This window comes from Dasypus novemcinctus, chromosome 9 (genome assembly GCF_030445035.2).
Source record: "Dasypus novemcinctus isolate mDasNov1 chromosome 9, mDasNov1.1.hap2, whole genome shotgun sequence".
Taxonomy (NCBI): domain Eukaryota; kingdom Metazoa; phylum Chordata; class Mammalia; order Cingulata; family Dasypodidae; genus Dasypus; species Dasypus novemcinctus.
The window spans coordinates 64,705,858-64,732,683 of NC_080681.1; the positions used below are offsets into that span (position 1 = coordinate 64,705,858).

Genomic DNA, 26,826 nt, shown 5'->3' on the forward strand with positions numbered 1-26,826 from the left:
TAGATTGTAAAATAAAGAAGGCTCATAATTGGGCTACTTAAATTCCAAATGTCACTTTGCCTCTCACCTCAAGTTTTTTTCCTTTAAGGTTGAACTTCAAAAGGTAGTATTTAGTATTCAGTAGCTTCCTCCTAACACTATTCTCCCCCTCATCTCATGACCTCGTGCAATTCGTTTCCATACTTTCGCCAAAGTGGTCTAATTTGCACATCTGATTATGCAGCACCCCTCCTCAACTTTCCTAGACAGATGAGGTCCCTGCATATACTCCCATAGCATCCTTGTCTCACCTGGCAGCACTCATCACACTTGACTGAAAACACATCAGTCTTCCCCACCATACAAGAGAGGACTGTACTTCTCTTGAATGCCCCTGTCTCTCAGTGTCTAATTCATAGTCAATGTTCAATATGCATTTTATGACTGATCAGTCCTTCCAACGCCATTTATTCCCTAGAAGGCCAGAGCCAAGTGGGTTCTTTTTTTTTTTTAACAGATGCAAGACAGAAGAGCCAGATATATTTACAAACATTTCAACTGCTAGATTAAGAATTTACATTGGAATAGACCTTTCCCCCTTTCTCAGTTAGGGCTTTAAACTCAGTTCAGTTGCCAAGAGATATCAAAACAACTACATGGAAACTACATGTCGTGAGAACAGTAGTTCATTTCCTTACTATTATAATTCAGTCATTCCTTCAAAATATTTACTCTCTCAGGCTATATGGCACATTTCCCTAGCGATCAGAGAAACAAGGAAGGGAGCGTGAGGAGTTATCTGTTACTGATGGCTTGGCCAAGCATCAAACAGTTGACAAGCTGGCCTATTTCAAACAAGGTCAAGTTATAAGAATGGTCTCCTATCTTTTCTCATGCATAACCCAGAAATAAAAATAATAAAGGCATAGTTTTACTGTTTGTTTTGCCTAGAAAATCTGCTCATTTATGTAAATGTCTAAAACAGACAAAAAATTATGCTGTATACTGTTAAGGAATACATACATATGTGGCAAAAATATACGGTAAAGAAGAAAAAACGTCCAAGTTAGTCATTAGCCAGGGTCAGTGTTGGTATAGAGGAAGGGCATATGGAGACTTCACGGGTTCTTAGGCAGGGAGAGAGACACACAATTGTTATCCCTTAAAACAAACACACACACACAGACATCCCACATTCCCTTTCCCCAGACCTACAGGAGGACATGGAAACTCCTTAGGATGGCATTCAAAGACTCTCTTATCTAGTCCTGAAGTACTTTTCAAACCTTTCTTCCCACCACAGCCACTTTGTTGCCCCAACCTTTGGACCCTTCTCCGTGCCAAGCACAGAGTCAAGTGAGACTGTGGTCCCTTCCTTCAAGCTGCTTAGACTTGTGGATAGGTTAGAGCCAGAGCTGTGATAGATATGCTCAGGCAGGAAAACAGTAGTGGACACCGCAATCTGACCTCAGACCAAAGGGAAGCTTCCTGTCCTGGAGCCAGGCTTTGAAGGGCTAGCAAAAGTTGACTAGAAGAACCACCCTGTTCTACGTACCACCCTCCTTTGTGTACCAGCCATCTCATATTTTCCCAACTCACCTGCACTGATTCTGTCGCCTCTGCCTCCCATTTCCCATTTCCCAAATCTACATTTATTCTCCAAGACTCAGATTGAAAGCCACATCTAAGAGGCTTTCCCTGATAATTTCTTCTTCCTTTACCTTTAGAGTAGTAACTCCCATTTCTTTATTCCACCACCACCTGGCTGAAGCTAATCCACAGGGTGCCACAATACACAATAAAGGCATCCTCTTGGACACCAGTTTAGTGAGAACACATTGTCTAAACACATATTTCAAGACCCATTCCTCCAGGCATTGGCCTTAGACAACCTCCTGACATTTCATTCTTCTTTGTGGAATAGGGATTGTTTATAAATGTGTGCCAGTTTATCACCTCTTTGAGGCCAGACACTATTTTATTTTCATAATCAACATAAGCCAATCTACTTGAGATGAAGAACAGTCATATCTTTAAACTCTCCATCCTCCCATATCCCCAGTGTCCTACAAATTATCAGGGGTTCCTAACCTTTTTTGTCCCATGGACCCTTTTGCCGGTCAGATGAAAACCATGGACCACTTCTAAATCCACACTATACTGTGTATTAGTTAATAAATATATCACACCTGCACCAACACATCCCCACAAGGTAATGTTTCTCTGAATTTCAGTTCAAGCTCACGGACCCCTAGTAGTTGAGAACCCTTGTATTAGATGAACTTTCTTCTCGCAATACCCAACTGCCATATCTTATATTAATATCTATTGTATTGTTCAATAGTTCTAATAGTGTCATGACTTTCAGATTTTTTTTTCTTTTTCTTTGTCTTTATTTTTTTAATATTACATTCAAAAAATATGAGGTCTCCTTATACCCCCCCCATTCCTCCTCCCATAACAACAATCTCCTCCATCATCATGAGACCTTTATTACATTCGGTGATTACATCTCTGAGCACCACTGCACCTCATGGTCAATGGTCCACATCATAGCTCACACTCTCCCACAGTCCACCCAGTGGGCCATGGGAGACTTTTAGATATTAAGACTCAGAAAGCCTTCTCAACCACAGTAATAATTATGCACAATGAAGTTTTCTTTAAATGCTATCTTATCATCTAATTATTTGGCAGTCCTTGAATAACTGAGTAAAACATATTACTGAGTTAAGCAAACATTGTTACCCAATTAGTCTATATAAAGGGTCATTTAGTACATTTTGTCAATGGCTCTCATACCTATTGCATCAGTACATACAAGCTGGTGCAGAAAGATCATAACCGCAGGTCATAGTTGAATCCCAGGCCTGGACCTCTTAACAAAAAAGGATCTATTCCTACAAGTGAATGCTTACTACTCCTGAAGCTATCTGGCATTCCTAAATAACCAAAAAATGTGCATGAGTCAATTCTCAAAGCTTTCTGAGATTAAGACTCCAAAGTACTATCTAGGAGAAGAACCAGAAAATTCAGCATTGAGGAAAAAACTTATTTTCAAACTAACATGTAAGTACCTAGGAGTCAGCCCAAGAGGTTAAATTAGGCTACACCACCAAAAACCAGCTGCTTCTCTTTGAGCTCTCTCTTAGATTTCCGTGACTCAGATAAGCTTTGCCCTAAAGCAGGGTTCTTAACAAGGGATCCATGAGCTTGAATTAAAACTAAAAAAACAAAACATTATGCAGGTGGGGATGTGTTGGTGTGGGTGTGATATATTTATTAAATAATACACAGTATAATGTGGACTTAGTAAGGGATCCATGGTTTTAACCTGACTGGCAACAGGGTTCATGGAACCAAAAAGGTTAAGAACCCCTGACCTAAAGTTTTTCTGATAAAGCACAAGTTAGCTGTACACCATTTCTAAAGGTAACAAAGACAGCTTTACACCTTATTTAATATAAGGTAATAATACAAAACTTGAAAATGATAAAGTAAGAACTAGAGTTCACAATCACTCTTTTTCCCTCCCAATGGGATGGAAATTCATGACCACGTGACTCCCCTGAGAGAATAGTAACCTCAGACAGTTCTTCACAACCTTCCTTTGCCATTTTGTCTTAACTAACTTATTCATACTATGACTTGAAAAATCATTACTGGTGTTTAACCAAAGGAAATTGTAGCTAATATTATTCAAATCTGTGTAATCAATTATGCCCTAGGTCAAAACAAAAGGTATCTTTTAACCTAGATTTGAACCCAAATTTTTGTCAAGTACAAATATATATCACTATCATTAATTGTGGCCTTTAAAAGTAAAATAATTCTTAATATATTAATTTCTTTCTTTCTTTTTTTTTTTAGCTACTGGAGCCAGGGATTGAACCTGGGACCTTGTATGTGGGAAGCCAGTTTTTACATGTGTTTGCTTGTTTTTGTTGTTGTTGTTGTTCTTAGGAGGTAATGGAAACCGAACCCGGGACCTACCAAGTGGAAAGCGGGTGCTCACCACTAGAGCCACATCTACTCCCCTTAATTTATTCATTGATCAAGGAAAAAAAAATATTTTAAAAACATAGAATGACTTCAATGTGAGGCAAGGAGTGAGGATGATATAGAGAATTTCCATTAGGCTGGCCGGGAATCAGAAGTCTTGGGTCTTAGTTCTGCTAATGCACTCTCCCCAGAACTCTGAAAACATCACTACACTTCATTTCTCAAGACCTCAAGTTTCCTCCTCTTATGAGGGAGTTAAGCCCTTTTACCTCTGTCAGCTCACAAGCAGAATTTCAATTCCCTGTGCCCAGTTTTGTGGCTTTGTGTGTAGAGGACTGGCTTTCCAGTGTTCCTCAAACCACAACAGCTTCCTTTCAGCCCCAGAGGTTCTGCCTCTGAGGCGAGGAGTGGTCTTTAGACCCGCAGGAGAGTCTTGCCTTTCATGGGAAGGCAAGGCATTGGTCATTCTACCCACTGCGGACTTGAAGAGTGGAGTCAGAACCAGAACTCAGGCTGAGTCATCTGTTCAGTTCTTTCTACCATACCTTGAGCTTGGAGACTTACTAAGAATGAGGGCCAATGCTTTGTTAGGCATCTTTACTCTTTTCCCTCTAGCCAGGCCGGGCATTTACATTCACTTAGTCTAATTTTGTACCCTGGGTCCAGAAATGTGTCTGCAGTGGGTGTGTTTCCTTAAGAGCCAAGATAAAAAGATGCGTGAACAACTGCCATGAGTTTGGGTAGGGCAATGGCTAACATTACTGAGAAAGGTGACTGAATATCTAAGCACAAAGGATGTCCTGCAGATTCTTTATCCCTAAGAGTTCTAATCGTTCCAGCAGCTCAATTATCTAACCTTCATATTAATTCGAAGAATAAAATATTACAGTAACCTCATTTTAAGACTTCAAATATATCGTGAAAGAAAAAGATACTGGAGTTTCATAAGCTAAAAATATTTGGATGTCCTATGTATGTCAGGATTATTTTCCTGGCCCAGAATAGGAATGCATGCATTTGTAAACACACCATGAACATCTGGCTTAGTACCACAAGCTGCCTTACATAAGCAGCAGAGGAAAAAAAGCAGATTGGAATGTAGGTGACAGAAGTTGGGCAAGGAAACAAACAGGAAAAAGAAAAGTAATCTGAAATATTTGCCAAAATCACAGATAAGCTTTAGGCCCAGGCTGTTTAAGCATCTTCTCAAGCTCACATTCTGCAAGTCTACCTCAGAATCCATCATCCCAAGCACATTCGGTCAGGAGGAGTAAGATTACACGTCAAATCTCATAGGCTCTCTGGATTTTTCTCACTGTGCAAAGCCTCCCCTGTAATCTGATCTCAACCCAATTCCAAGCCCCATTCACAGGAAGAGAAGAATTTCACTTTTAAAGCCACATAAAAAAATAACTCCTTCCCACTGCAGAGAGCCCAGGGTGTGGGCCTGGCTGTACCATGCACCTCGTCAGCTGCCTCACTGCTTAGAATCTTGGCTGTAGATCAGTACGAAGGAAGCTGCTATTCTCCTCCAGTGCCATCTGCTCAAACAGGACGGATTGCTTCTGCTGCCCATGGGGGATTCTTCCCCACCCGCCCTCTTGTGACTTTCTGGCAATGCTATGGTGGAGAACTGCAGCAGGAGCACCAAAAATGTGCCCTGCTCATCAGCATGCAAAGGCTGACAACAGACAGTCCTGGGAACAAAAGGGAAGAGAAGAGGGAAAGAGCTGACAAGGGCACTCTTCTGGCAGGGACAGCCTGACTCCAGTAGGGTTAAATGGCCCACTGAGTGGGCTGAGAGGCTTTGTCCTTTAACACCCAGTAAGAACAACATCACAATGATGATAATAATACCAGAGGCAACATTCATTGAATACTTATGAAGTGCTGGACCAGTGGTTGTCAAACTGCTGCCAAGACTGTTTTGTTTTTATGAAACTGAAAAGTGATTTGTATACAAAAAGGTAAAATATTGTACATTTTTAACATGTGTCAGTTTTATATATTTGTACGTATATACTTAAGTGAAAGATTAAAATTATTCTTACTGTAGACCATAGGGAAAAAAAGCAAGAAAGCAAGTAAGAAAAAGAAAAGGAAAGGAGATTAAAAAATCAGGCCAAGCCTTATCCTAAACCCTTACATGCACCTTATCTCATTTAATTTTCTCAACATCCCTATGAGGTAAAGCTATTATTATTATTTTTTTTTGAAATTGAAGAAATTGAGATACCCAGTGGTTGAGTAACTTGTCCTACTGGCTTTCCAGGCAATCTGATCCCAGAGTCTGGGCTCCTAAGAAGTGCCCTATAGAGCCTTCCCTGGCAGGACCTCCAAAGCCTTCCCACCCTTCCTCCAGCAATTCGTCTCTTTCTCTCAGCAACTACCACACTGTAATTCTTTGCTCAACTATGTGCAGGGACCCTACCCCTTCAGGACTGAGCACACCTCAAGCGAAGGACTTGTTAGCTGGGTGACTTAAACAAAGCCTTGTGGAGTAAAGGATTCAGTCATTTTTAATTGAGTAAAAAAAAGAAGAGATAAATAAAAAAGGAAAAAAGAAGAGCAAAAACAATGAGCAAGAAAAACAAAACAAAATATTCTGATACTTGAGGGTCTGACCTAGACAACTGGAAATTAAATCTCTAAAATGTTCTTCTCTCTCATAGAAGGATTTGAGGTAAAGAAACTTATCTAAAAATTTGATCAGGTTGAAAAAGACTAAAGTGTCAAAGCTTCTGCCTATGCCTTGTTCTGTGCCCTTTGTTCAGGGAAAGCAACTTAGTAATACATTTTGAGATCAGCAAAGATATAGACAGGGTTTGTTTGGGGGGAAAGTGGTGAACTTAACCAGGTAAACTGGTCTGGATAAGAAAATAACAGGAATTGGAGGGCCTGAAGCCAGGAGATGGAAAAACAGCAAAGTCTACAGAAGGGAAAAGAGCAAAAAGGCAGCAAGTTAAACCCTAAGCTGGGGGAAGGTGGGGGGCCGGGTGGCTAGAGGGATGTGTCAGTAGCAGCTGATAGGCTTTTAGGGCAGTGGTGTCTAATGCACAATGTCAAGATGCTGCTTGGGCTGGACTCTTAATTCCCAAACCTTCAATACAAGTCTGCCACAACCACCTTATGTCAGTGGACCTTTAGGAAAAGGAAAGAATAAGGGTCATGTCCTGCATGGGTGAAGCCATACAGAAAACGGCAGCCCTCAGAAGAAAAGGGTAAAAACGCAGAAGTTGAAAATTCCAGGCAAGTATGAACTCTGAAGAAGAGGTGACAGGGGAGGTGCCCAGTCCTGTGCCAAGGCATGGAGTGTGGGACCTCCCACCTAGGAGGACACGATAATACTGGAGGACTTGGGACAAAGGACACCCCAGTTAGGTGAGAAAGACAGGTAGGTCCAGCCAAGTGCTAGAGACTGTTTCCAAGTGTCACCAACCACCCTGCCGTGAGAAGACATCTGTTTCCATGCAGTGCAATCACCTCCATGCCACATATTATAATGCTCTGACACCAAAGATCAGGATTTGTGGTTCCCAAATCTCTATAAAATTCAGTCCATGCTGGCCCAGAAGCAGAAGTCGTAAGAATGAGAAGAAAGCAGTGAATGTTATCTTGCAACCATGCAAGTCCTACTTCACTAATCTACAGAACAGGTTGATCAATTACACAATAGGAAACAATAAACTCTGCCCATTACACAAGCACTTGCTTTCTGGGTAGGACAATCTATTCCCACAGGGGCCTTCATCCTGACCTGAATTTCAAAACATCTGAAGGTGTTTTCCTCATATACCAAACTGCCTGTACTGTACCAGCCCCTCAATCTTCAATTCTAAATCTTCTTCTGATTCATGTTGTTATTCCAGATAACATACACATGAAATTGAATGTTCCATTAAATATACTAATTTTAGAACCACTTTAAAATTCACATACTTTCTCTACCTGTCAAAGGAAAGCAGGGAAACAAAGCAGGCATATAGTTCAGCAGCTGCCACAGCTGCTCTCTAAAAATTGATACATGAAGGTGACACAGACTCTCTTGTGACAAGAATTTCTCCTCCCTTTTTTAAAAAAATTCTAAGCCAGAAGATACCTGGAGTCTCTAAGGGTGATCAAACTTGTGCAGTAAAGCCACCTCAACCGTGACGAGGGAGCAACATCTGGCAGCAGCCAGCAAAATTAAGTTATGTTTTAAACTCACTCTACTTCTCAAGAATATAATTGGATTCCATTTGTCTGAAATCTTCAGGTAAATTTAAATCTAATCCAATCACATGATAATTCTATGGTGATTATTAAACACTATTCAGCTGTATGTGTATTATGCAAAGCATCTACAACATCGAGTTTATGTCACCTTTTAAAAGCAACTGTTTCTACAACTTTGTGCAGAAATCAACACTGGTGGGAGGGAGAAAGGAAGGAAGGAAGGGGAGAAGGAAGGAGGGAAGGAAGAAAGGAAGGAGAGAAAGAAGGAGTGAAGGAAGCAGGAAAGTAGGAAAACAAGGGGAGGAAGGCAGGAAGGAAGACAAGACACTAGGGAAGACACACTAAAGGCTGCCTTGCCTGAAACCTAAACAGAGAGCTTAAAAAATTGACTTTTTAATTTTGGTCACTATGAAACCAATTCCCAAGATCTTATTATAATCAGGCCTATATGACTAAAGACAAATAGGAACAGAAGCATAATTTAACTCTAGATGCACCACTCCCCACTCCATAGTAAGTTCCTGGCTCCGGGCTCTTAGGACATCACATGCTGCCTCATAGGAGCCCCAGCTATCTGTGGCTGTATTTCACAGTCCCAGCCAACAAGGAGAAGTAATAAAGTTTCCTTTGGTTCGGTTTGGCCAGTCTTCTCTAGACTACAAAGGCTAAGTGCACACATTTCTATTTTCTGGGGTTTGAGCCCCAGTAATATTTGAAGCATCATTGAAACACCTTTAATAAAAAACAAAGATCTAATCCTATAATATCCTAAAACTGATCTTGGTTATAAGATTTGGATTGGCACTGAGTCAATCTTACAGTTAGAAATACCTATCATGAAAAAAAACAAACTCCTTCTATTAAGCTCTTAAATAAAATTCATTTTCTCTACAAAACCAAGACCACAGTTATCAACTACTAACCACAAATACTAGCATGCTGGATCAGGACCGGGGTGAAGCAAGAAAGGCACTTACCTTGGGTGAAAAACTGAAGAGGATGCCAAAAAATCCAGTAATCAAATAAGTAATAGTCAACACAATATTTTAAAATCTCACAATACCAAAAAATGCACAATGAAAACAAATTTTTAGTAAAGAGTATCCACGCTGCAAATCCATGACTCACTCTCACACACCTCATCCTGAGGCCCTTTCAGATGTGCTCTTTTAAAATTCATTTTATTGCACTAATATATTGTTTATTTTAACTATTGAGGGGTCTTTTGGAGGGCATCCCCTTAAAGTTTTTGCTCAAAGAGGGTACTCCACGCACCTCACCTAGTCCCAGCCCTGCCAACACATATTAACTCATTTAATACTCCTGGAAACCCTATGAGGTAGCTCTACCATTACTCTCATTTTTAAATGAGTAAATGGAAAAAGGTTGGCTGCTTTGCCAAGGTTTTAGAGCTAGGATGGCCACAGCAGATTCCAAACCAAGCTATCTGGTTCCAGAGCCCCAAGCTCTTAAAGACAACCATACTGCTCCTGAGAGCTTCGCATCACTAAGACATTTAGCATAAATCAATATAGTCTTGGATTTTAAAAAATAAACAATCCAAATAAACTATAGTTAAAGATAATTTAGGCAAGTTTGGTCATGAATTGTTTATCACTAATCAATGTCTCACAATACGTATATTCTTACATATTCTTCCACCATGCCCCTGGCACTTTTCTAATGTGTCCAGCCTTCAATTCTATATAGCCATTCTACCCTCAGTGTGAGCAGAGAGAGAGGATCTCTGTCCCCTGACTCAATGGACATGATATATAGATTTGAGTCGTACTGAGTGTCCAGTATATGGACTTAGATTCTGAGACAACCCTGATACACACCCTCTAAGAACTGTAGGCTTTAATAGGATACTTGAGAGACAGCGTGAAGCATACCTCAGGAAGACTTAATACAAATGATTATTTGCAGAACAATGTTCAGCAACAGTCTTCCTTTAGAAAGAGGGTAAAATACAGAGTAAGCCCACTCTTGCCATACTTAGCCAGATATTCCTATAATCCATAAATTATATTAGTTGTAATTTTCCCATGTATCACCATATACTTAACACTTTGTAAAGGAAGAACATTCTTATACTATTAACCATAATGTTCACCTACCACCAAAATCATTGTTATACAGTCCCCACACTATTCTCTAGCTTCCTTCTATTGAAATATTACATACACAGACTACTACTTTCAGACACAATCACATTTATAAATCAGCAGTTATATTCACTATAGTTATACTCACTATAATGTATTACCATCAGCTCTGCTCATTTCCACACATTTACAATAAACCTTATTAAAAATTCTATGTACATTAAGCATCAGCTCCCATTTTCAACTCACATTTAATTTCCTAGTAACCTACACTTTAGAATTTACCTCCATGCATTTTCTCATCATTTTAGTTTATATTAGTGAGATCACACAATATTTGTTCTTTTGTGTCTGGCTTATTTCACTCAACATAATGTCTTCAAGGTTCACCCACGTTGTTATATGCCTCCAAATTTCATTTCTTCCTACAGCTGAATAGTATTCCACTGTATGTATAGATCATATTTTGTTTATCCATTCATCGGTTGATGGACACTTGGGTTGTTTCCATATTTTAGCAATTGTGAATGCTGCTGCTATGAACATAGGTATATAAATGTCAGTTCGTGTCCTTGCTTTCAGTTCTTCTGATTATATGGCTAGTAATGTGATTGCTGGATCATACAGCAGTTCTATATTTAGTTTCCTGAGGAACCGCTAAACTGCCTTCCACAAAGGCTGCACCATTCTACGTTCCCACCAACAGTGAAGGAGTGTTCCTTTTCCACCACATCCTCTCAGCACTTACAGTTTTCCGTTTTTGTAATAATTGTCATTTTGTGAGGTGTGAAGTGATAACTCAGTGTAGTTTTGATCCCCATTTCCGTAATAGCTAATGATGTTGAACATTTTTTCATGTGCTTTTTGGCCATTTGTATTTCCTCTTTGGAGAAATATCTATTCAAGTCTTTGGCCCATTTTTTAATTGGGTTGCTTGTCTTTGTATTGTCGGGTGTATGATCTCTTTATAAAAGACGAAAATCAAACCCTTATTGGATATGTGGTTTCCAAATATTTTCTCCCATTGAGAAGGCTGCCTTTTCACCTTCTTGACAAAGTCCTTTGAAGCACAGAAGTGTTGAAGTTCAAGGAGGTCCTACTTATCTTACTTTTTCTTTCATTGCTCATGCTTTGGGTGTAAGGTTTAAGAAAACACTGCCTACCACAAGATCTTGAATATGTTTCCCTACATTTTCTTCTAGGAGTTTTATGGTTGTAGCTTTTATACTTAGGTCTTTGAACCATTTGGAGTTAATTTTTGAATAAGGTATAAGATAGGGGTCCTCCTTGTTTCTTTTGGATATGTATATCCAGTTCTCCCAGCACCATATGTTGGACAGACTGTTCTGGCCCAGCTGGGTGGGCTTTATGGCCTTGTCAAAAATCATTTTGCCATAAATTTGAGGATCTATTTCTGAACACTCAATTCTATTCCACTGGTCAACATATCTATCTTTATGTAGTGGACTTAATTTATGTGACACCAAAAGACTGAAGCTGCACAAATGGATGACAGTTCATAGACTACAGTTTCAACAAGCATGCTTTCAACTCAGTATAAAAGAGAAGTCATCCAACAATTAGACCTGTCTAGCAATGAAAGAACCTGCCTCCAGAGGAAGCAATTGGCTTTCAGCTGCTATATAAAAGATCCAGCTCAGAATGGCAACTTGGACAGAATGACTCCTAAAATCCCTTCCAATTCTTACACATTAAGAAATGGAACAAATAATTAAACATATTAACACAGTGATTGTTAGCATAGTGTGTATTCCCTAAGAACCCTGAAAAACAAAACAATACTTTGAGTGCCATGGAAAGGTGATATTGCATTTCATATTTCTCTAAGCTATAGTCTTAATATTTTTAAGTTATGCCACTCAAGTAATGGAAGTTAAAAAGCAATCTCCTTGTTGGGAAAAATTAATTATTTCCTGAAATGGTATTTGTAGTTACCATTTAAAAGATGCTTATACATGCAATCAATATTTTAAAGCTTTTGTGCAAATTTTATTGGCTATTCTTATCAAGATCTACTGGTGTCACATAGAGGAAAAAATACAGAATCAGTGTGTCAGAAATTATGAAAACAAGTAAATAAAAAGTTGAATCAGATATGACAGCCGCCCAGAACATTAAAAGACCTTGAAGAACCTCTCCAATCAAACAGATAAATTTAGAAAACTGTCCATCTTGATGTCACAATTTTAAAAAACCAATTAGGATTCAGGGAGTCATCCAAGAGACGTATTTTTATTTGGACAAAGTTGGACATGGTAGAAATTCAAGGAAAAGTAGCAGAACACCACAATCAATAGGGGGTTTTAAATCATAGCTTATAGCATCTGCTTGGTGGCCTACCACTCATCCCCACCCCATCTGTTCAACCATATTCACTTGGGAAGTTTTTTTTAAAGATTTATTTTATTTATTAATTTCTCCCCACCCCCTTGTTTTTTACCTTTGCTCTGTCTGTTCATCTTCCTTGTTTCTTTAGGAGGCACCAGGAACTGAACACAGGACCTGCCAATAACTTATACATCCTTCAAGGCCCAGTTTTAATGGTATCTCTTATAAAGCCCTCATTTACTCAGTCAATCAGAAATGGAACAACTATTAAGCACTGACACTGGAGATATAGAAATGAACTCAATAAAAGTTTAAGCCAAGTAATTCCACAATTCTTCCATTCCTTTTACTAGCACTCAGTATAATTTTCCTTATAAAACAATTAATTGGGTGCAAGTTTTGATTAGGGAATTCCTTGAGAGTAGAGATTGTTTTTTATTCCTGTGAACAGACTGCCATTGGAATACATTGACTCAACAAGCACTTTAAAGTCTGCTCATTTGTCTGTTGCTACAGTTACAGCCTCCTAACTATTCTTCCTGTTTTTACTCTAAGACCCTCCAAGCCACTATACAAATAGCCTGAGTAACTTATTCAAAATGTGAATCAGATGTCAGTACTACATTAAAAACCCAGTGGTTTCAGGGAAGCAGACTTGGCCCAATGGATGGGGCGTCCGCCTACCACATGGGAGGTCTGTGGTTCAAACCCCGGGCCTCCTTGACCCATGTGGAGCTGGCCCCTGTGCAGTGCTGATGCGTGCAAGGAGTGCCCTGCCATGCAGGGGTGTCCCCTGCTAGGGGAGCCCCTCACGCAAGGAGTGCGCCCCATAAGAAGAGCTGTCCAGCACGAAAGAAAGTGCAGCTTGCCCAGGAACGGCACCACACACACGGAGAACTGACACAGCAAGATGACGTAACAAAAAGAAACACAGATTCCCGGTGCCGCTGATTAGGATGAAAGTGGTACAGAAGAATGGACACAGAAAGCAGACAATGGGGGGGTTGGGGGGGAAGGGGATAGAAATAAATTTTAAAAATAAATCTTAAAAAAAAAAACCAGTGGTTTCAAAAACCTTGATTTGGTGATGGTTTCTTAGACAAGATACCAAAAGCATAAGCAACAATAACAAAAACCAAGCAAACAAAAAACAGATAAACTGGTCTTTAAAATTAAAAATTTTTTTTGCAAAGACTTCCATAAAGAAAGACAATCCCAGAATAGGAGAAAATATTTGCAATCATATATCTGATAAGAGACTGGTATCTAAAATATGAAAGAACTCTTACAGCTTCAATGATTAAAAAGACAAGCCTATTTTAAAACAGGCAAAGATTTGAATAGACATTTATTCAAAGAAGGCACACAAATGGCCAATAAGCACACGAAAATATGCTCAACATCATTAGTATTTATGGAAACGAAAATCAAAACCGTGATGAAAACCACTTCACACTCTCTAGGATGGCCATTATCAAAAGGACTGACAATAATAAGCATTGACAAGAATGTGGAGAAATTGGAACCCTCACTCACTGCTGATGGGAATGTAAAATGCTTTGGAAATGTACAAATGCTTTGGAATGTACAGCTGCTTTGGAAAACAGTTTGGCATCTCATCAAAATGTTACAGAATTTCCATATGATCCAGTTATTCTACTCTGAGGCTATGCCCAAGGGAAGTGAAAATATTTTGTCCACATATAAACTTGTACACAAATTATCCTAGCAGGAAACAACCCAAGTATCCATCAATAAGGAATGAATAAATAAAATGTTGTCTACCCATATAATGGAATATTATTTGTCAATTAAAAAAAATGATGCACTGATACATGCTATAAGGGTGAACCCTGAAAACGTGAAGAAGCCAGACACCAAAAGTCAGAGACTGTGATTCTTTTTATATGAAATGTCCAGAATAGACAAATCCATAGAAACAGAAAGTACATTAGTGACTGCCAGGGATTGGAGGGATGGGTAATGCGGAATGACCGCTAATGGGTATGAGGTTTCATGCCAGGGTCAAGAAAATTTTCTGAAAATTAGATTGCGTTGATGGTTGTACAATTCTGTAAAATATACTAAAAACCACTGAATTGTATACTTTAAAAGGGTGAACTGCACTGTATGCCATTTATATGTCAGTAAAAATGTTATTTTAAAAAACAACAAAAACAATGGCTTCCTATCCAATTACAATGAAACCCAAACTCCTCGCCATGTCCCCAAATCCAGCTTGCTCTCCTACCACCACATCCTCACTCACTGTGCTCCAGCGGCACCAGCCCTCTCTACTTATCACACACTCACTCCACATTAGACTTTTCACATGCTGTTCCCACTGTCCCCAAATCTTCATATGGGAGACTCTACCCTTGTCCAGAGTTTACCTTAAAAGTCCCCTCTTCAGAGAAGTCTTCTCCAACTTGTCAATTTAAAGTAGTCTTCCCATTATACTATCATTATTTTCATACACTATATTTTTATCTTCAGAGTGTTTATAAAATATAAGGTACAAGGCATAAGGTACACAAGGTATATTGTTTAGTTTAACCTTGTTTACAGAATGTCTCTCCTCCTTCCATAACAGGCTATCAAAACATCTGTTGAACTGAACTGTCATTAATAAATTTACTATCCAAATGGCTAGAGGCTATAAATGAAGTTATGAAATAGATCTTCCAGGGAGGCAATGATGAACACCAAATTAGAGGTACAGATGAGTACAACAGAAATTTCAGAGAAAAAAACAACCTATAGCTTCAACATCTGGGAAAAAGCTTAATGGAAATGAAAATGGCCTCTGACAGACTAACAGAAAGGCAATAAAGGGGAAAGGAACATCTGAACAATGTCCTCCCCTTTTATCCATTACCTCAGCACTTCGCCCTCACCATGCCTCACGAGAACAAAACGTGGAACTTAGAACCTGAACCTAATACAGAAAGCACTTCAAGGGCAAAGAAGATTTTTTCTTTTTGCACTCCGTCATATACCTAATGCAGGCATAGAAACATTTGTTGAATGACTAATAAAATAACAGCAAATTCAAGCATTATTCCAGCGCTCTACCATTGTGATTAAAAGCAATTTCTACCTTCTCACGAATTAAAGAAGGCTTAACCTCTCTGAGGCCATTTCTTTATTTGGAAAATTATGTTATACCAACTACTCCATAGATTTGTCTGTGGAGTAGAAATAATATGCATAAATTATCTAGTTCAGGGTCTGGCACACACTTGGTCCACTGCAAATGCTAGTTATGACCAAGTCACAAAAATTACAAAGTGCTAGGATTACAGGTTGCTGTTGCCCAATAAGGAAGTGCTGAAAATCAGAGAAGTTTATTTCTAGCTTCTTGGGAATTTGATGAGCAGCAGTTACTTTGCATTACTTTAACACCATTAGTCTCTGGCTAAAATAAGGGATGCTTACTGCCAGTTATTTAGCTAGTACAAGAAGTCTTAGAATCTGGAGGTGAGACTGTTAAAATATAACACCAGTCACCTAATTGTACTCCATGAGACCTTTTGTACTATGTCTTAAAGGTCAATCTGAGCACTGACCATCAAGTGGAGGGAGGGGAAAGCACAGTAATCCAAAAGCCTCTACCACCTACTCATGCTTTAAAAAAAAAAAAAAACTAGTTTGCTAAAGGAGAATGGTTGTGATATCATGTGATATCATGGCTGAGGTATCTAACCATTGTGAATGCACAATATCCACAATTTTACAAGGAAAACATAATTTTCAGGTCCTTTACTCTTCTTACCACTTGGATCAATGCACTGATTACTAAAGAGTGAACTAGCATATCATTTTAACAATTTACTTAGCAGATTTTAAGGGAAATAGGTAATTCATTCAATAGACCCTTCACAATAGATGGATTATAGCTAATAATTTGGTGTCAAATTTCTTAGTTTCATGATCACTTGCCATCCAGAAAATTTTGAAGCCATCATAAACTGTAATGACACTGTATTTGTTTGTATCTTAAAATACAAGTAATAAAAGCTTAAAAAGGCGTTGGGGAACAGTTATAATAATCCTTTCCTTTGATAGTACAAATAAGAGATGAATAAGGGTTAATAAGACAACATACAAGGGATGACCAAGCCTAACAGCAATGACATCTTATGGATCACCAACAAGCTCTACCAGATGCACTCAGGTAGGTTTCTTGTGGCCATGGCCACCCCATTTCCTCACCTGGTAGCTGGACTCATTTACCGAAACTCAGCTCAGGAAAACACCTCCTCTGAAAGGCCTTTCCTTAACTCTCTTCCTCCTAAATGCTGAGAAACTGCCTACTCCCTAGCATAGATATCTTGAAGCCTTCATTATTCTTTTTTGTATTTGTTGGTCTGCCTCTCCCAATAAAGTAGCAGCTCCTTCAGGGAACAGACTTCTTACTTCTCTGTACCCCACAAACCCACAATGCCTGGCACTCAAACATTCAACAAAAGACATATTTAAAATGATATTCAATGCAGCATACTTTGTATACAAAGGACTTTATGTAACTTAATTTCCCATTAGCAGGGTGCTGGTTAAAAAAGCAGAACTCAAATCGTGGTCCAAGGATCCCTGTGAGTCCATGAGACCTTTTCAGGAGTCTATGAGCTGCCCCCCCTTCTCCAACTACTCATCTGCATAAGGCCAAATATTCTTCACATACCTTAACCAAATCTAACTTTGTTCTAGTAAGCCAGATAAAAGAGATTTGCACAGATGCAAAACAATGCTACTCGTCTCATTTTATTTTATTTTATAAAATAGTTTCTTATGTTAAGATGTAATGAGGGAAGTGGATTTGGCTCAACGGATAGAGCGTCCACCTACCATATGGGAGGTCCAGGGTTAAAGCCCAGGACCTCCTGACCCGTGTGATGAGCTGGCCCACACACAGTGCTGATGCGCACAAAGAGTGCTGTGCCACGCAGGGCTGTCCCCTGCGTAGGGGAGCCCCACACACAAGGAGTGCACCCCATAAGGAGAGCCACCCAGTGCGAAAAAAGTGCAGTCTGCCCAGGAGCGGCACCACACACACAGCTGACACAACAAAAAGAGACACAGATTCCTGGTGCCACTGACAAGAATGCAAGCATACACAGAAGGACACACAGTGAATGGACATAGAGAACAGACATAGAGAACAGACAATGGCGGGTGGGGCAAAGGGCAGGGAAGGGGAGATACATTTTTTTTTTAAATCTTTAAAAAAAAAAAAAAGATGTAATGGGTGGGATCAGATGTAGCCCAAGTGGTTGAGCACCTGCTTCCATGTATGAGGTCCCAAGTTTGATCCCAGGTATCTCCTAAAAACAAAACAAACAAATGAAAAAAACAATTCTCACTGGGGAGGGGATGTAGCTCAGTGGTTGAGTTCCTGTTTCCGATGTATGAGGCCCTAGATTCAATCCTGGGTACCTCCCCAAAAAAAAAAAAAAAGATGTAATAGGTTTGTTATTGTTATTTCTAAATGAATTAATAAACATTTTTAAAATTCCTCAGTTTTAATTTCTAATATGGTAAATATCTATGAATATAACCTACATAAACAAAAAGACTTTGGGATTTTCAATAATTTTTAAAAGTGTTAAAAGGTCCTGAGACCAAAACATTTAAGAATAATTGGTTAAAGAAATTACAGTAAACTTGTACAATAAGAGTATGTGGCCATTTTTTAGAAAATATGAGACAGACTGACACATGTTGCTAGAAACCAATGTATGAAGCTAAGTTTTTAAAAAGTATAAAACAAAGTATATAATTCCAGGAAGTTATTATTAAGTAGAAACTGAAGAGATGCTGAGAACAAAAAGTAACTTCATAACAGGAAAACCTATAAAAGGCCACCTCAATCGGCATATTAAAATGGTGGTAGAAGAAGATACTCTTGTTCCACTGGGAATCTTACAGATTTTCATAAAACAATGAAGAAAGTAGCTTTTCCTGTACTGCTAAAATAAAATACCTGTTAATTAATGTAATCATGGTAAATGTGTAAAACTGAAAAGTAAAGTAATGAAATAGTTAAGTTCATTTGAAAAAAAAAACAACATATAAATTTGTACAATTTTTAAGAGTCATTGCTATATATACATTTATGCTCTATATGCATAAACTTCATGTGAACACCCAAGAAAAGTAAAAATGAGGCACCCCTATGGAGAGGAACTAGGAAACCAGGGATTGCAAATTGGAGGGCCTTCCCACTCCAGTCTCATCTGAAAATGTTACCATTTGCATGTATTACCTTTTCAAAACAAAGGAAAAAAGTGGAATAAACAAAACATTCTGTAATAGTACATGTGTATTGAGCTCACATTAAAAAACAAAATTTAATGACAGTGGAAAATATTAAATAATACATTGTTAAAGAAAGCAAACCATTTTTAAAACACTAACATATAACAATTCAAAGTTTATATACATTTATATGTGTGTTCATGTATACATTCCTGAAAAACAGTCTGGTAGGATATACTGTATATAAAGTATTTCTTCTTCCACTTAGTGGGATCACAAGTGATTTTCTTCTTTATCCTTCTACGCTTTCTAAGTTTTTATAAACTTACACATATTATTTCTATAATCAGAAAAACAAGGAAAACATTTAAGTTTAAATATGTTTCTATATTTATACTTATACAAAAATTTGTTAAGCCAAAAAAATAAGTAATATCTATAAGCTGCTTTTACACCAAGAACTTAACTGAATGCTTAAAGCTGAGTTTAAAACTTCCTTCTTCCCCTATGGTTTAAAAATTATTTGGGAAGCAGATGTGGCTCAAGCAGTTGAGCACCTGCCTCCCAAATGAGAGGTCCTGGGTTGGGTTCCTGGTGTCTCATAAAGAAAACAAACAGACAACGAGCAACAACAATGAGCAGATGAGGGATCCAACTCAGGGGAGCCAATGTGGCTCAATGGTTAAACGTCAGCCTCCCACATACAAGGTCCCGGGTTCTTTCTCTGGTTCCAGTACCTCAAAAAAAAAGTTATTTTGGTCCATTAGTTTTATTCCTAGGAATTGATACCAAGTAAGTATATGTGTGTGTGTGTGTGTGTGTGTGTGTGTGTATATATATATATATATATATATATATATATATATATATATATAAATCTCCCATCGTTTACACACAATGATGTCGTAAGATTTTTTTTTTTTTTGAGAAGCCAGGGCTGGGGATTGAACCCGGGACTCCTATGTGGGAAGTGGGAACTCAACCACTGAGCTACACTGGCTTCCCTGAGTTGGTTTTTTCATTTTTCGTTTTTTTGTTTTTAGAAGGTACCAGAGATGGAGCCCAGGACCTCGTACATGGAAAGGAGGTGCTGAACCACTTGAGCTACATCCATTCCCCAAGAGTATTATTAAAAGGCAAATACCAATGGTCTACACAAGACTGGTGACATACACTGTAGTTCAGTCCTAAGGTATATTTGCCTAAGCATATAACCATAAACCTAAAGACTCACTGTGAACTGCTTTCTCTCCATCATCACTCCTCACACCCAACTTATTATTTCCAGTTGGCTGTGCCTCCATACGGACCCTCAAGTCCTCATTTCTTCCTCCTCTGTCACTACCACCTCTGTCCAAGCCATGGTGCACTTTCTTCATCCCACTGATCTCCCCGGTTTTATTCTTACTCCCTTGGAGTCAATTCTTCTCAGAGCCTCCAAGAGCTAACTTTTAGATGGTCTATCCATTCATGTCACTGTCCTATTTAAAATTAATCAATGGCTTTCCAGGGCCCTTTGTACAAAATCCAATCCTGACCAGAGTCCTCAAAGCTCTATGTGATGTAGCTCTTGCTCATCTCTCTAACCTGACCTCCTTCCACATCCCCCTTGGCTCATTGCCTTTCTTTCTATTCCTCAAGCAAGATACACTTGTTCCTACCTTAGGAACTTGGCACTTACTATTCATTCATTCTTCCTGAACGTCCTGCTCCTAGATCAGCTCATGCTCAGTGCATAGAGTTATCCACCTCCCAGCAAGGCTTTCCCTAATCACATAACTCAGGACAGCCACCTTAGCCCTCCTCATGAACCCATCACCAATTAACTTCTTTCACAACACCTATCTCTAACACTGTGTACTTGCTCATACTCTGCCTCCTGCACCATCTTGTCCTTTCACCTCTCTAAGGAATATAAGATCCATGAAACAAAGGAAATTCGAGCAGATAAAAAAATATCTGTTGAATGAATAGAATTTTTTATAGATACTACACGTTTTTGGAGAAGCTTTATGAACAAAGAATGCTGTTCACAATACATATCTGTAAGAAGAAAAAAGTTAACAAATAATACATCCCCAAGCTTGTTTGCAGAGGAAGACAAATCCACAGAAAGAAAAAGTTAACTTCTGTTAGCATTTGAGTATCTGTGTGATATTAAGGGAAACTTTTACTTTCTTCTTCAAATAGTTTTTTCATTTTCCAGTTTTTCCACAAAGCAAGACTCTGATCAGAAAACGCTATTTTTTAAAAAAATGACCACCCTGGAAGAATTCTCAAAAATTCAGATGTGCATGTGGTTAAGCGCAGACTTACTGTCACGGAATACTTTACTCAAGAAGCTGTAGTGCTCAATAAATGTGAAAACCCTCATACAAAGAAAAAGAATGAGATGTTTACGTATATCCGGAAAGCTATCTCAGAACTGGTCACCCCTTGACCTGGGATACATCCTAAGTCTCACCAGGTTAGAAAGGGACAAGAGAATATTCTATAAAATCTGTAATAAGCAAAGATCCTGTATGATCTGCAAAAAAAGGTTCACTATTTAAAGGGTCTTTAGAAAAATTCTTTGAAATCTGGCTCTCAATCTCTTGAAATAGAACCTTTCCATCCTCCAATTCTCAGAAGTTTTTACCTAGTCTAAGAAAAGCACATATTTATACTTTCTGTGTACCTGAAAACTTGAGCCTCTGAACTAGGTCATCTTTCCAGAAAAGAAAGGTTCAGTCCACAGTCTAATTTGAAATGCTACTCCCATCTGCAAAACTCCAGAAGGAGCTGCAGTTACTATTAATTAAGAGCAGAAACAGGTTTGGTCTTGAAAAGCTTTCTCTCATTCAAGTCTAGGATGCTTCCAAATGGAAAGCTGCCAATTTTCCTATCCTGTAGATTTAATACAGGATAACGTGATTTTTTTTAAAAAATTGCATTTGTCAAACTCCTTAAAACAAGGTTTTCATATCCTTTAGAGTAAGGTCTCACCCAACAAAGGAAGTTATTACTGAATATCAGAATTTTTAATGCAACTCACTTTACTGAGTGCCAGTCCCACCTACCCCCAACACACACATACACACTCACAGAATAAAATAGATTTTGACAGAATCTAAGACCCAGGCTCTTGACAATTCAAGGATTTAACATTATTTACTCATGTTCTTGTGCTAATGAGAACGCAAGCCAAAGACTTGGGAGTGTGTCTTAAAATAAGGTATTTGATAAGCCTCAGCCTGCAATGCTCCAGGCAGCCTAAGAAGGGCCAATGGGTGACAGCTATAAGGAGGCTAATCTCAGAGCCATATTAAGTACCAATTTTTACCATAAACCAGAGCTGATTAAACAGAATTGAATCTACCACTGGAGGTTGCCGATGCCTTCTGGTAAAGACAAGACAGAATTTGTGGTCCATAACTTCAACAGAGACTTGGTAGGCATGAGGTCCTTTGCCAGATCCCTGTCCTCTCACTGTCTCAATGGGAAGTGGTAACAGGGGAAGGCAGAGAACACTGTCTTGAACACTGCTATGGCCCCAGCACCTAGAAGGCTTTCTGACACAGAGCAGGTACTCAGTAAATATCTACCGAATTAGATGAACATTTATAGCCCTGCTTTATAACTGCATGTGACAGCACCCACAGAATCACCAAGCTATGTACAGAAGAAAGGATGAATTCTGACAGGGCAGGTGAGGGAAGACTTCTCAGAAGCAATGACGTTGGAGTGGGCCTTCCCTGGAGGCACAGCTTTTCACCAGGCAGTGGCTGCAGGAGCAAAACCGTGTGGAAGAGAGACTGTACCTGATCAACAGATGGCCTGAATGCCTTTTCTATTCAGATTCCTACAAAGGTTCTATTATCTGGTGTTTTGGGGGCTTCATCATCTCCTCAAACGTTCAACTTTATAAAAGGATAAATAAAGAGGTGTTGTTCTGCTTCTCCACCATGACATTAGGTAAAAGAAAACATCAGGTAATAGAAAAATAAATGCTATGTAATGTTTTCCTATTTCCAGAGAGTGAGCCTAAATAAGATTCATACTCAGACCTTCTGAGAGAGAAAAATTTAAGAACTCCCCCAAGTCCACCAGAAATGTCACTTAAAAAAAGAAATCGCTGCCCTTTATTTGTCTCCCATTTCTTTCCTCCATAAGCAGTTTTTAAATTGCCCCATGCAAAAGCTACTTAATTCCCAACAGAAAAAGAAAATAAGACAATTTCAACATTTTACTGTCACTTCTTACTCCAGAGGGAAATAGTTTGGGGGTGGGGGGCAGTGAAGACATTTGAAAGAGAAGTGAAACTAAAATTCAGAACAGAAGAAAGGAAAAATAGCAAGTGGAAAGTTTTCAAAACCCCTAAATAAGTGAAAAATAAGCCACTTCCCATCATACTCTCTTTAAAAATAGAAAAGGCCTCTAGTCCAGTCCCAGAAAGGACACAGTGAAGCCTTTCCTGCCAGAAGAAAATTCACTAAGTCAGGTAGAGAGTGTTAAGAAATGAGCTCTGTCCCACCCCAGCTGTTCCTCCCCTCACCACGTCTCCACCCCCTACAGCAGAGGCCCAGCTAAACAGAGTCCTTAGGCTGGCCAAGGTTCCCTCTCCCACTGCTCTCTCCTCAAACTGCATACCAAACACAGAAAGAATAAAACGCATTTGAATGTGGGATTAAAATTAAAATAGGCCCAAGTTAGGTAACAGTACCCATAAGAGAAAATTCAAGTTACAATCTAGGACCCCGAATTCTACCTTCTGAGAGATGGGGGGAGTGCGGAAGGCCGGATTCTTGAAAATCAAAATATAAAAATATAAGCTTGATTTTACAACCTGCTTAAGAAATAATGAATCAAACTCTGCATGAAAGACTTAATTTCTTGTTTTCAAGCTTCTTTTCCATCTCCCAGCGCAGACCTCCACGCACCTCTTCAAAGGAGCCTGTACTTCTGAAATGAGGCTCTTGGATAATTAGCCAAGAATGGGCAAAAACCAACTTGGACACCCAGTGAGAAAAGTAACAGTATTAAAGTACCCCGTTTGCAATAAGTTTTCATAAAGGAAGTGCTAATTATGAGCATCTGCATCCCAGAAGGGTAATGTGCCTCAAAGCAGCACAAGGGCGCCTTCTGGCCTTTTAATGCCAATGCATTGCGAACTGGTGTGAACATGGAAAAAGGCGAGGAGGGGTAAAAGATGCACTTAACATTGTCCAACTAAGTCCGAACATCTATAACCCCAACTTCACCACGCAAGCCAAGAGAGGCGTTTTCAAGAGCCAATGCCAGAGAGACTGATTCAAAATGTAATTTATCAGAACGAGTCTCCCTACCGCCCGGCCCTGGCTTGGGAAGGAGGGAGAACTGATGCTGACAGTTTACCTTAGAAGGCGGCAGCGAACAGACAGGCCTTTCAGAGCCACCCAGGGCTCCGTCCCGGAGGCCCGAGGCAGCGCCGAAGGGCTGGAGGGGCGCGCGGCTGCCAGTCCCCCAGCGCCACAGGTTCCCCCGCGCGCAGTGGGGCCGGGCTCCACAGGTGGGCGGCGCTCGGCACTGGGGACTCGGGCGAGAGGAGGGGGTGCCGCGGCTCGCCCGAGGCCCGAGGCGGGGGAGTGCAACGCGACCGTGGAACGGCTTTTGCCTTAAGGTAGCACGAGAGGGAAGCTCCGGGTTTTGAGTCGCCTGGTTCTGGTTCCCTCGGCTGGGTCATTACCGGCAGGAGCCCGGGGAGGGGGATGGGAGAGGGGCCGCGTGCACCTCCGCCAGCCTCCCCGCCAGCCTCGGACTCCTTCCCCGGCGCGGTTAACCCGCAGCAGGGCGGCGAACAGCAGGCCTGCGGACTGCATGCGCCCCGGCACGTACGTGCTGCACGACCACACGAGGGCGGGGGAAGGGCGCTGACGCGAGGAGACCTGGCCCCTCTCACGCCGTTTCTCTCCCCCGCCAGACCCGATCCCGCTTCCGCCCACCCCCTCGACTCCGCGGCCCCTCACCCGTGTTCGCCTTGATGTTCTCCCGCAAGAAGTGACCGCTGGAGAGATGCTGGAAGCCGAAGTTCTGGGCGATCCTCTGGCACACGGTGCCCTTGCCCGAGCCGGGCGGCCCAAGGATGACCGCGCGCAGGAGTTTGGAAGCCATTGCCTTCGCGAGGAGGAGGGTGGTCTAACGGGCAAACCAGACAGCGACCCGGGAGGGAACCCGGGAACTTTGTTTTCTCTTGCCCTGTCTCTGGCACCCTGGCCGGCCGCCCCTGCGGGGAACGAGAGACTTTTGAGGCAATCCCTCCCCTTAGCCCAGCGCCCGGCGGACTCTTAAGGCGGAGTAACGCGCCACGCACACCTCCCCGCCCTCCTCCACCTCCTCGCCCCCACGCAGCGATTCTGGAGCACTCCAGAGCCTCCGCCCCTGGCGTGGTCAGCCTCCGGGCATTAGAGCTCAACCCAGCCAGTCCCACCTCGATCTCTTCCTCTATCTCGCTCCCCAGTCCAGTCTCCGCCGAGTGGGCCAGGCCGGGATAAGGGGATGACTCGAAGCGCGCCACCCTCCGCGCCACGCACGGGCCTGTGGGCTGAGCCCCCGCACGTGGGCAGCGTTTAGTGCGCGCCTCGGCCCCTCCCCAGCGGCTGTCACACCGCCCGGATTCGCAGCGGCGGCCCGCTATCAGCGGCTGTAGCGCCTCGAAGGGGCCGGGCGAGCGGCCCGCGCCCACCGCCGCCGCGGGCCGACGGGCTGCGCTCCCCCGCCGCGGGGCTCCCGAGCAGCCCGAGCTCCGCGCCTCTCCACAAAGAGCAGTCAAATAAACACACACACCTCGGCAGGGAAGCCGCGCTGGGAGAGGCTTGCAGCCCGGATCCTGCTGGGCGGCGCCGTCTCCGCCCGCCCCCACGCCGAGCCCCTGCGGGCCGCGCGGGACTCGAGCCTTACGTAAGCCGGGGAGACCTGCTCCACGCCAGCCGCGGGCCGGCGCCCCCTCCCCTTCCCGCCGCTCTGCCCCCCACCCGGCCCTCGCTGATCCACATGCTCCCCAGGACCCAGTAGGGTCCGCGGGGGGTGGAAGGAGATGAAGAAGACGGAAGGGACTGAACCCCCCCCCCTTTGGTCACTAGAGACCTGGTCTGCTGTTAAAGGGAAGGAAAAATACAACTTGTTGAGCTCCTACCGTACGTCAAGTTCGGACTAGGTGATTTCATTATGCAACAACTTTTCGAAGTAGGGTATTTGCAGATGCAATGAAGCTTGGAGCGTGGTCATTCATACATTCATTCATTCATTTTAAAAAATGTTTAATGAGTGTCTGCCTTGCGCCAGAGGTTGTTCAAGGCTCTTGATTTGAACAACCGCGAATGAATCCTGCGCTTGTGGGACTCCGGGAGTTCAGCGCCCACATACTAGCCCTACACCTACAACTCATCAAGTCCAAGCGGAGCTCCGTCTCCTACCCTTTCCCCTGCCTTTCCCAATCCAGTCCGAATTCTCTGAAATCTCCACAGAATTAGTCCGACAGCCACCCATAGGTCTCCCGCTTCCGCTACAGTCTATCTTCCAAGCTGCAGCTTGAAATGTTGCTAAAGTGCAAATCAACTTCTATTATTTTCCCACCTCAGATATGATCTTCACTTCCGGATAAAATGAAAAAATCTTCAGCAGGAGCACACAGGTGCCTCCTATACACCTTTGCATTCTTCTGCCCCCTCTCTGCCCTGCAGGCCTCCAGCCCTTAGGGCAAAACCAGTGTGGCTTTCTGAGCGCCCCTCTCAGGGTTCAAAGATGGGGCCTGATTCAGAGCGGAGAAGACAGTGTGGAGAAGGACCTCCTCTACATTTCTGACTGCTCTGTGTTGCCGGCAGAGTGGCCGAGCCTGACCGAGTATCCCACCCCCAGCCCCTCCCCCACTCGCTGCCTCCTCCTCACACGGAATTGACCA

At 41.4% G+C, this 26,826-nt stretch overlaps 1 protein-coding gene across 3 annotated transcripts in view; it reads right to left on the minus strand.

The window, feature by feature from the left end:
• Positions 1 to 25,896, minus strand: part of AK4 (adenylate kinase 4) — a 75,004-nt gene extending 49,108 nt beyond the window's left edge. The window contains exons 1-2 of one of the 3 annotated variants that reach the window (XM_058303436.1): positions 25,713 to 25,878; positions 24,896 to 25,152 (exon numbers count right to left, since the gene is read on the minus strand). In XM_058303436.1, coding sequence (XP_058159419.1) covers positions 24,896 to 25,040 — 145 coding nt within the window. In that variant the 5' untranslated portion in view covers positions 25,041 to 25,152; positions 25,713 to 25,878. The other 2 variants (XM_058303435.1, XM_058303438.1) reach the window with 2 other exon arrangements.
• Between the last annotated feature and the right edge of the window lie 930 nt (positions 25,897 to 26,826).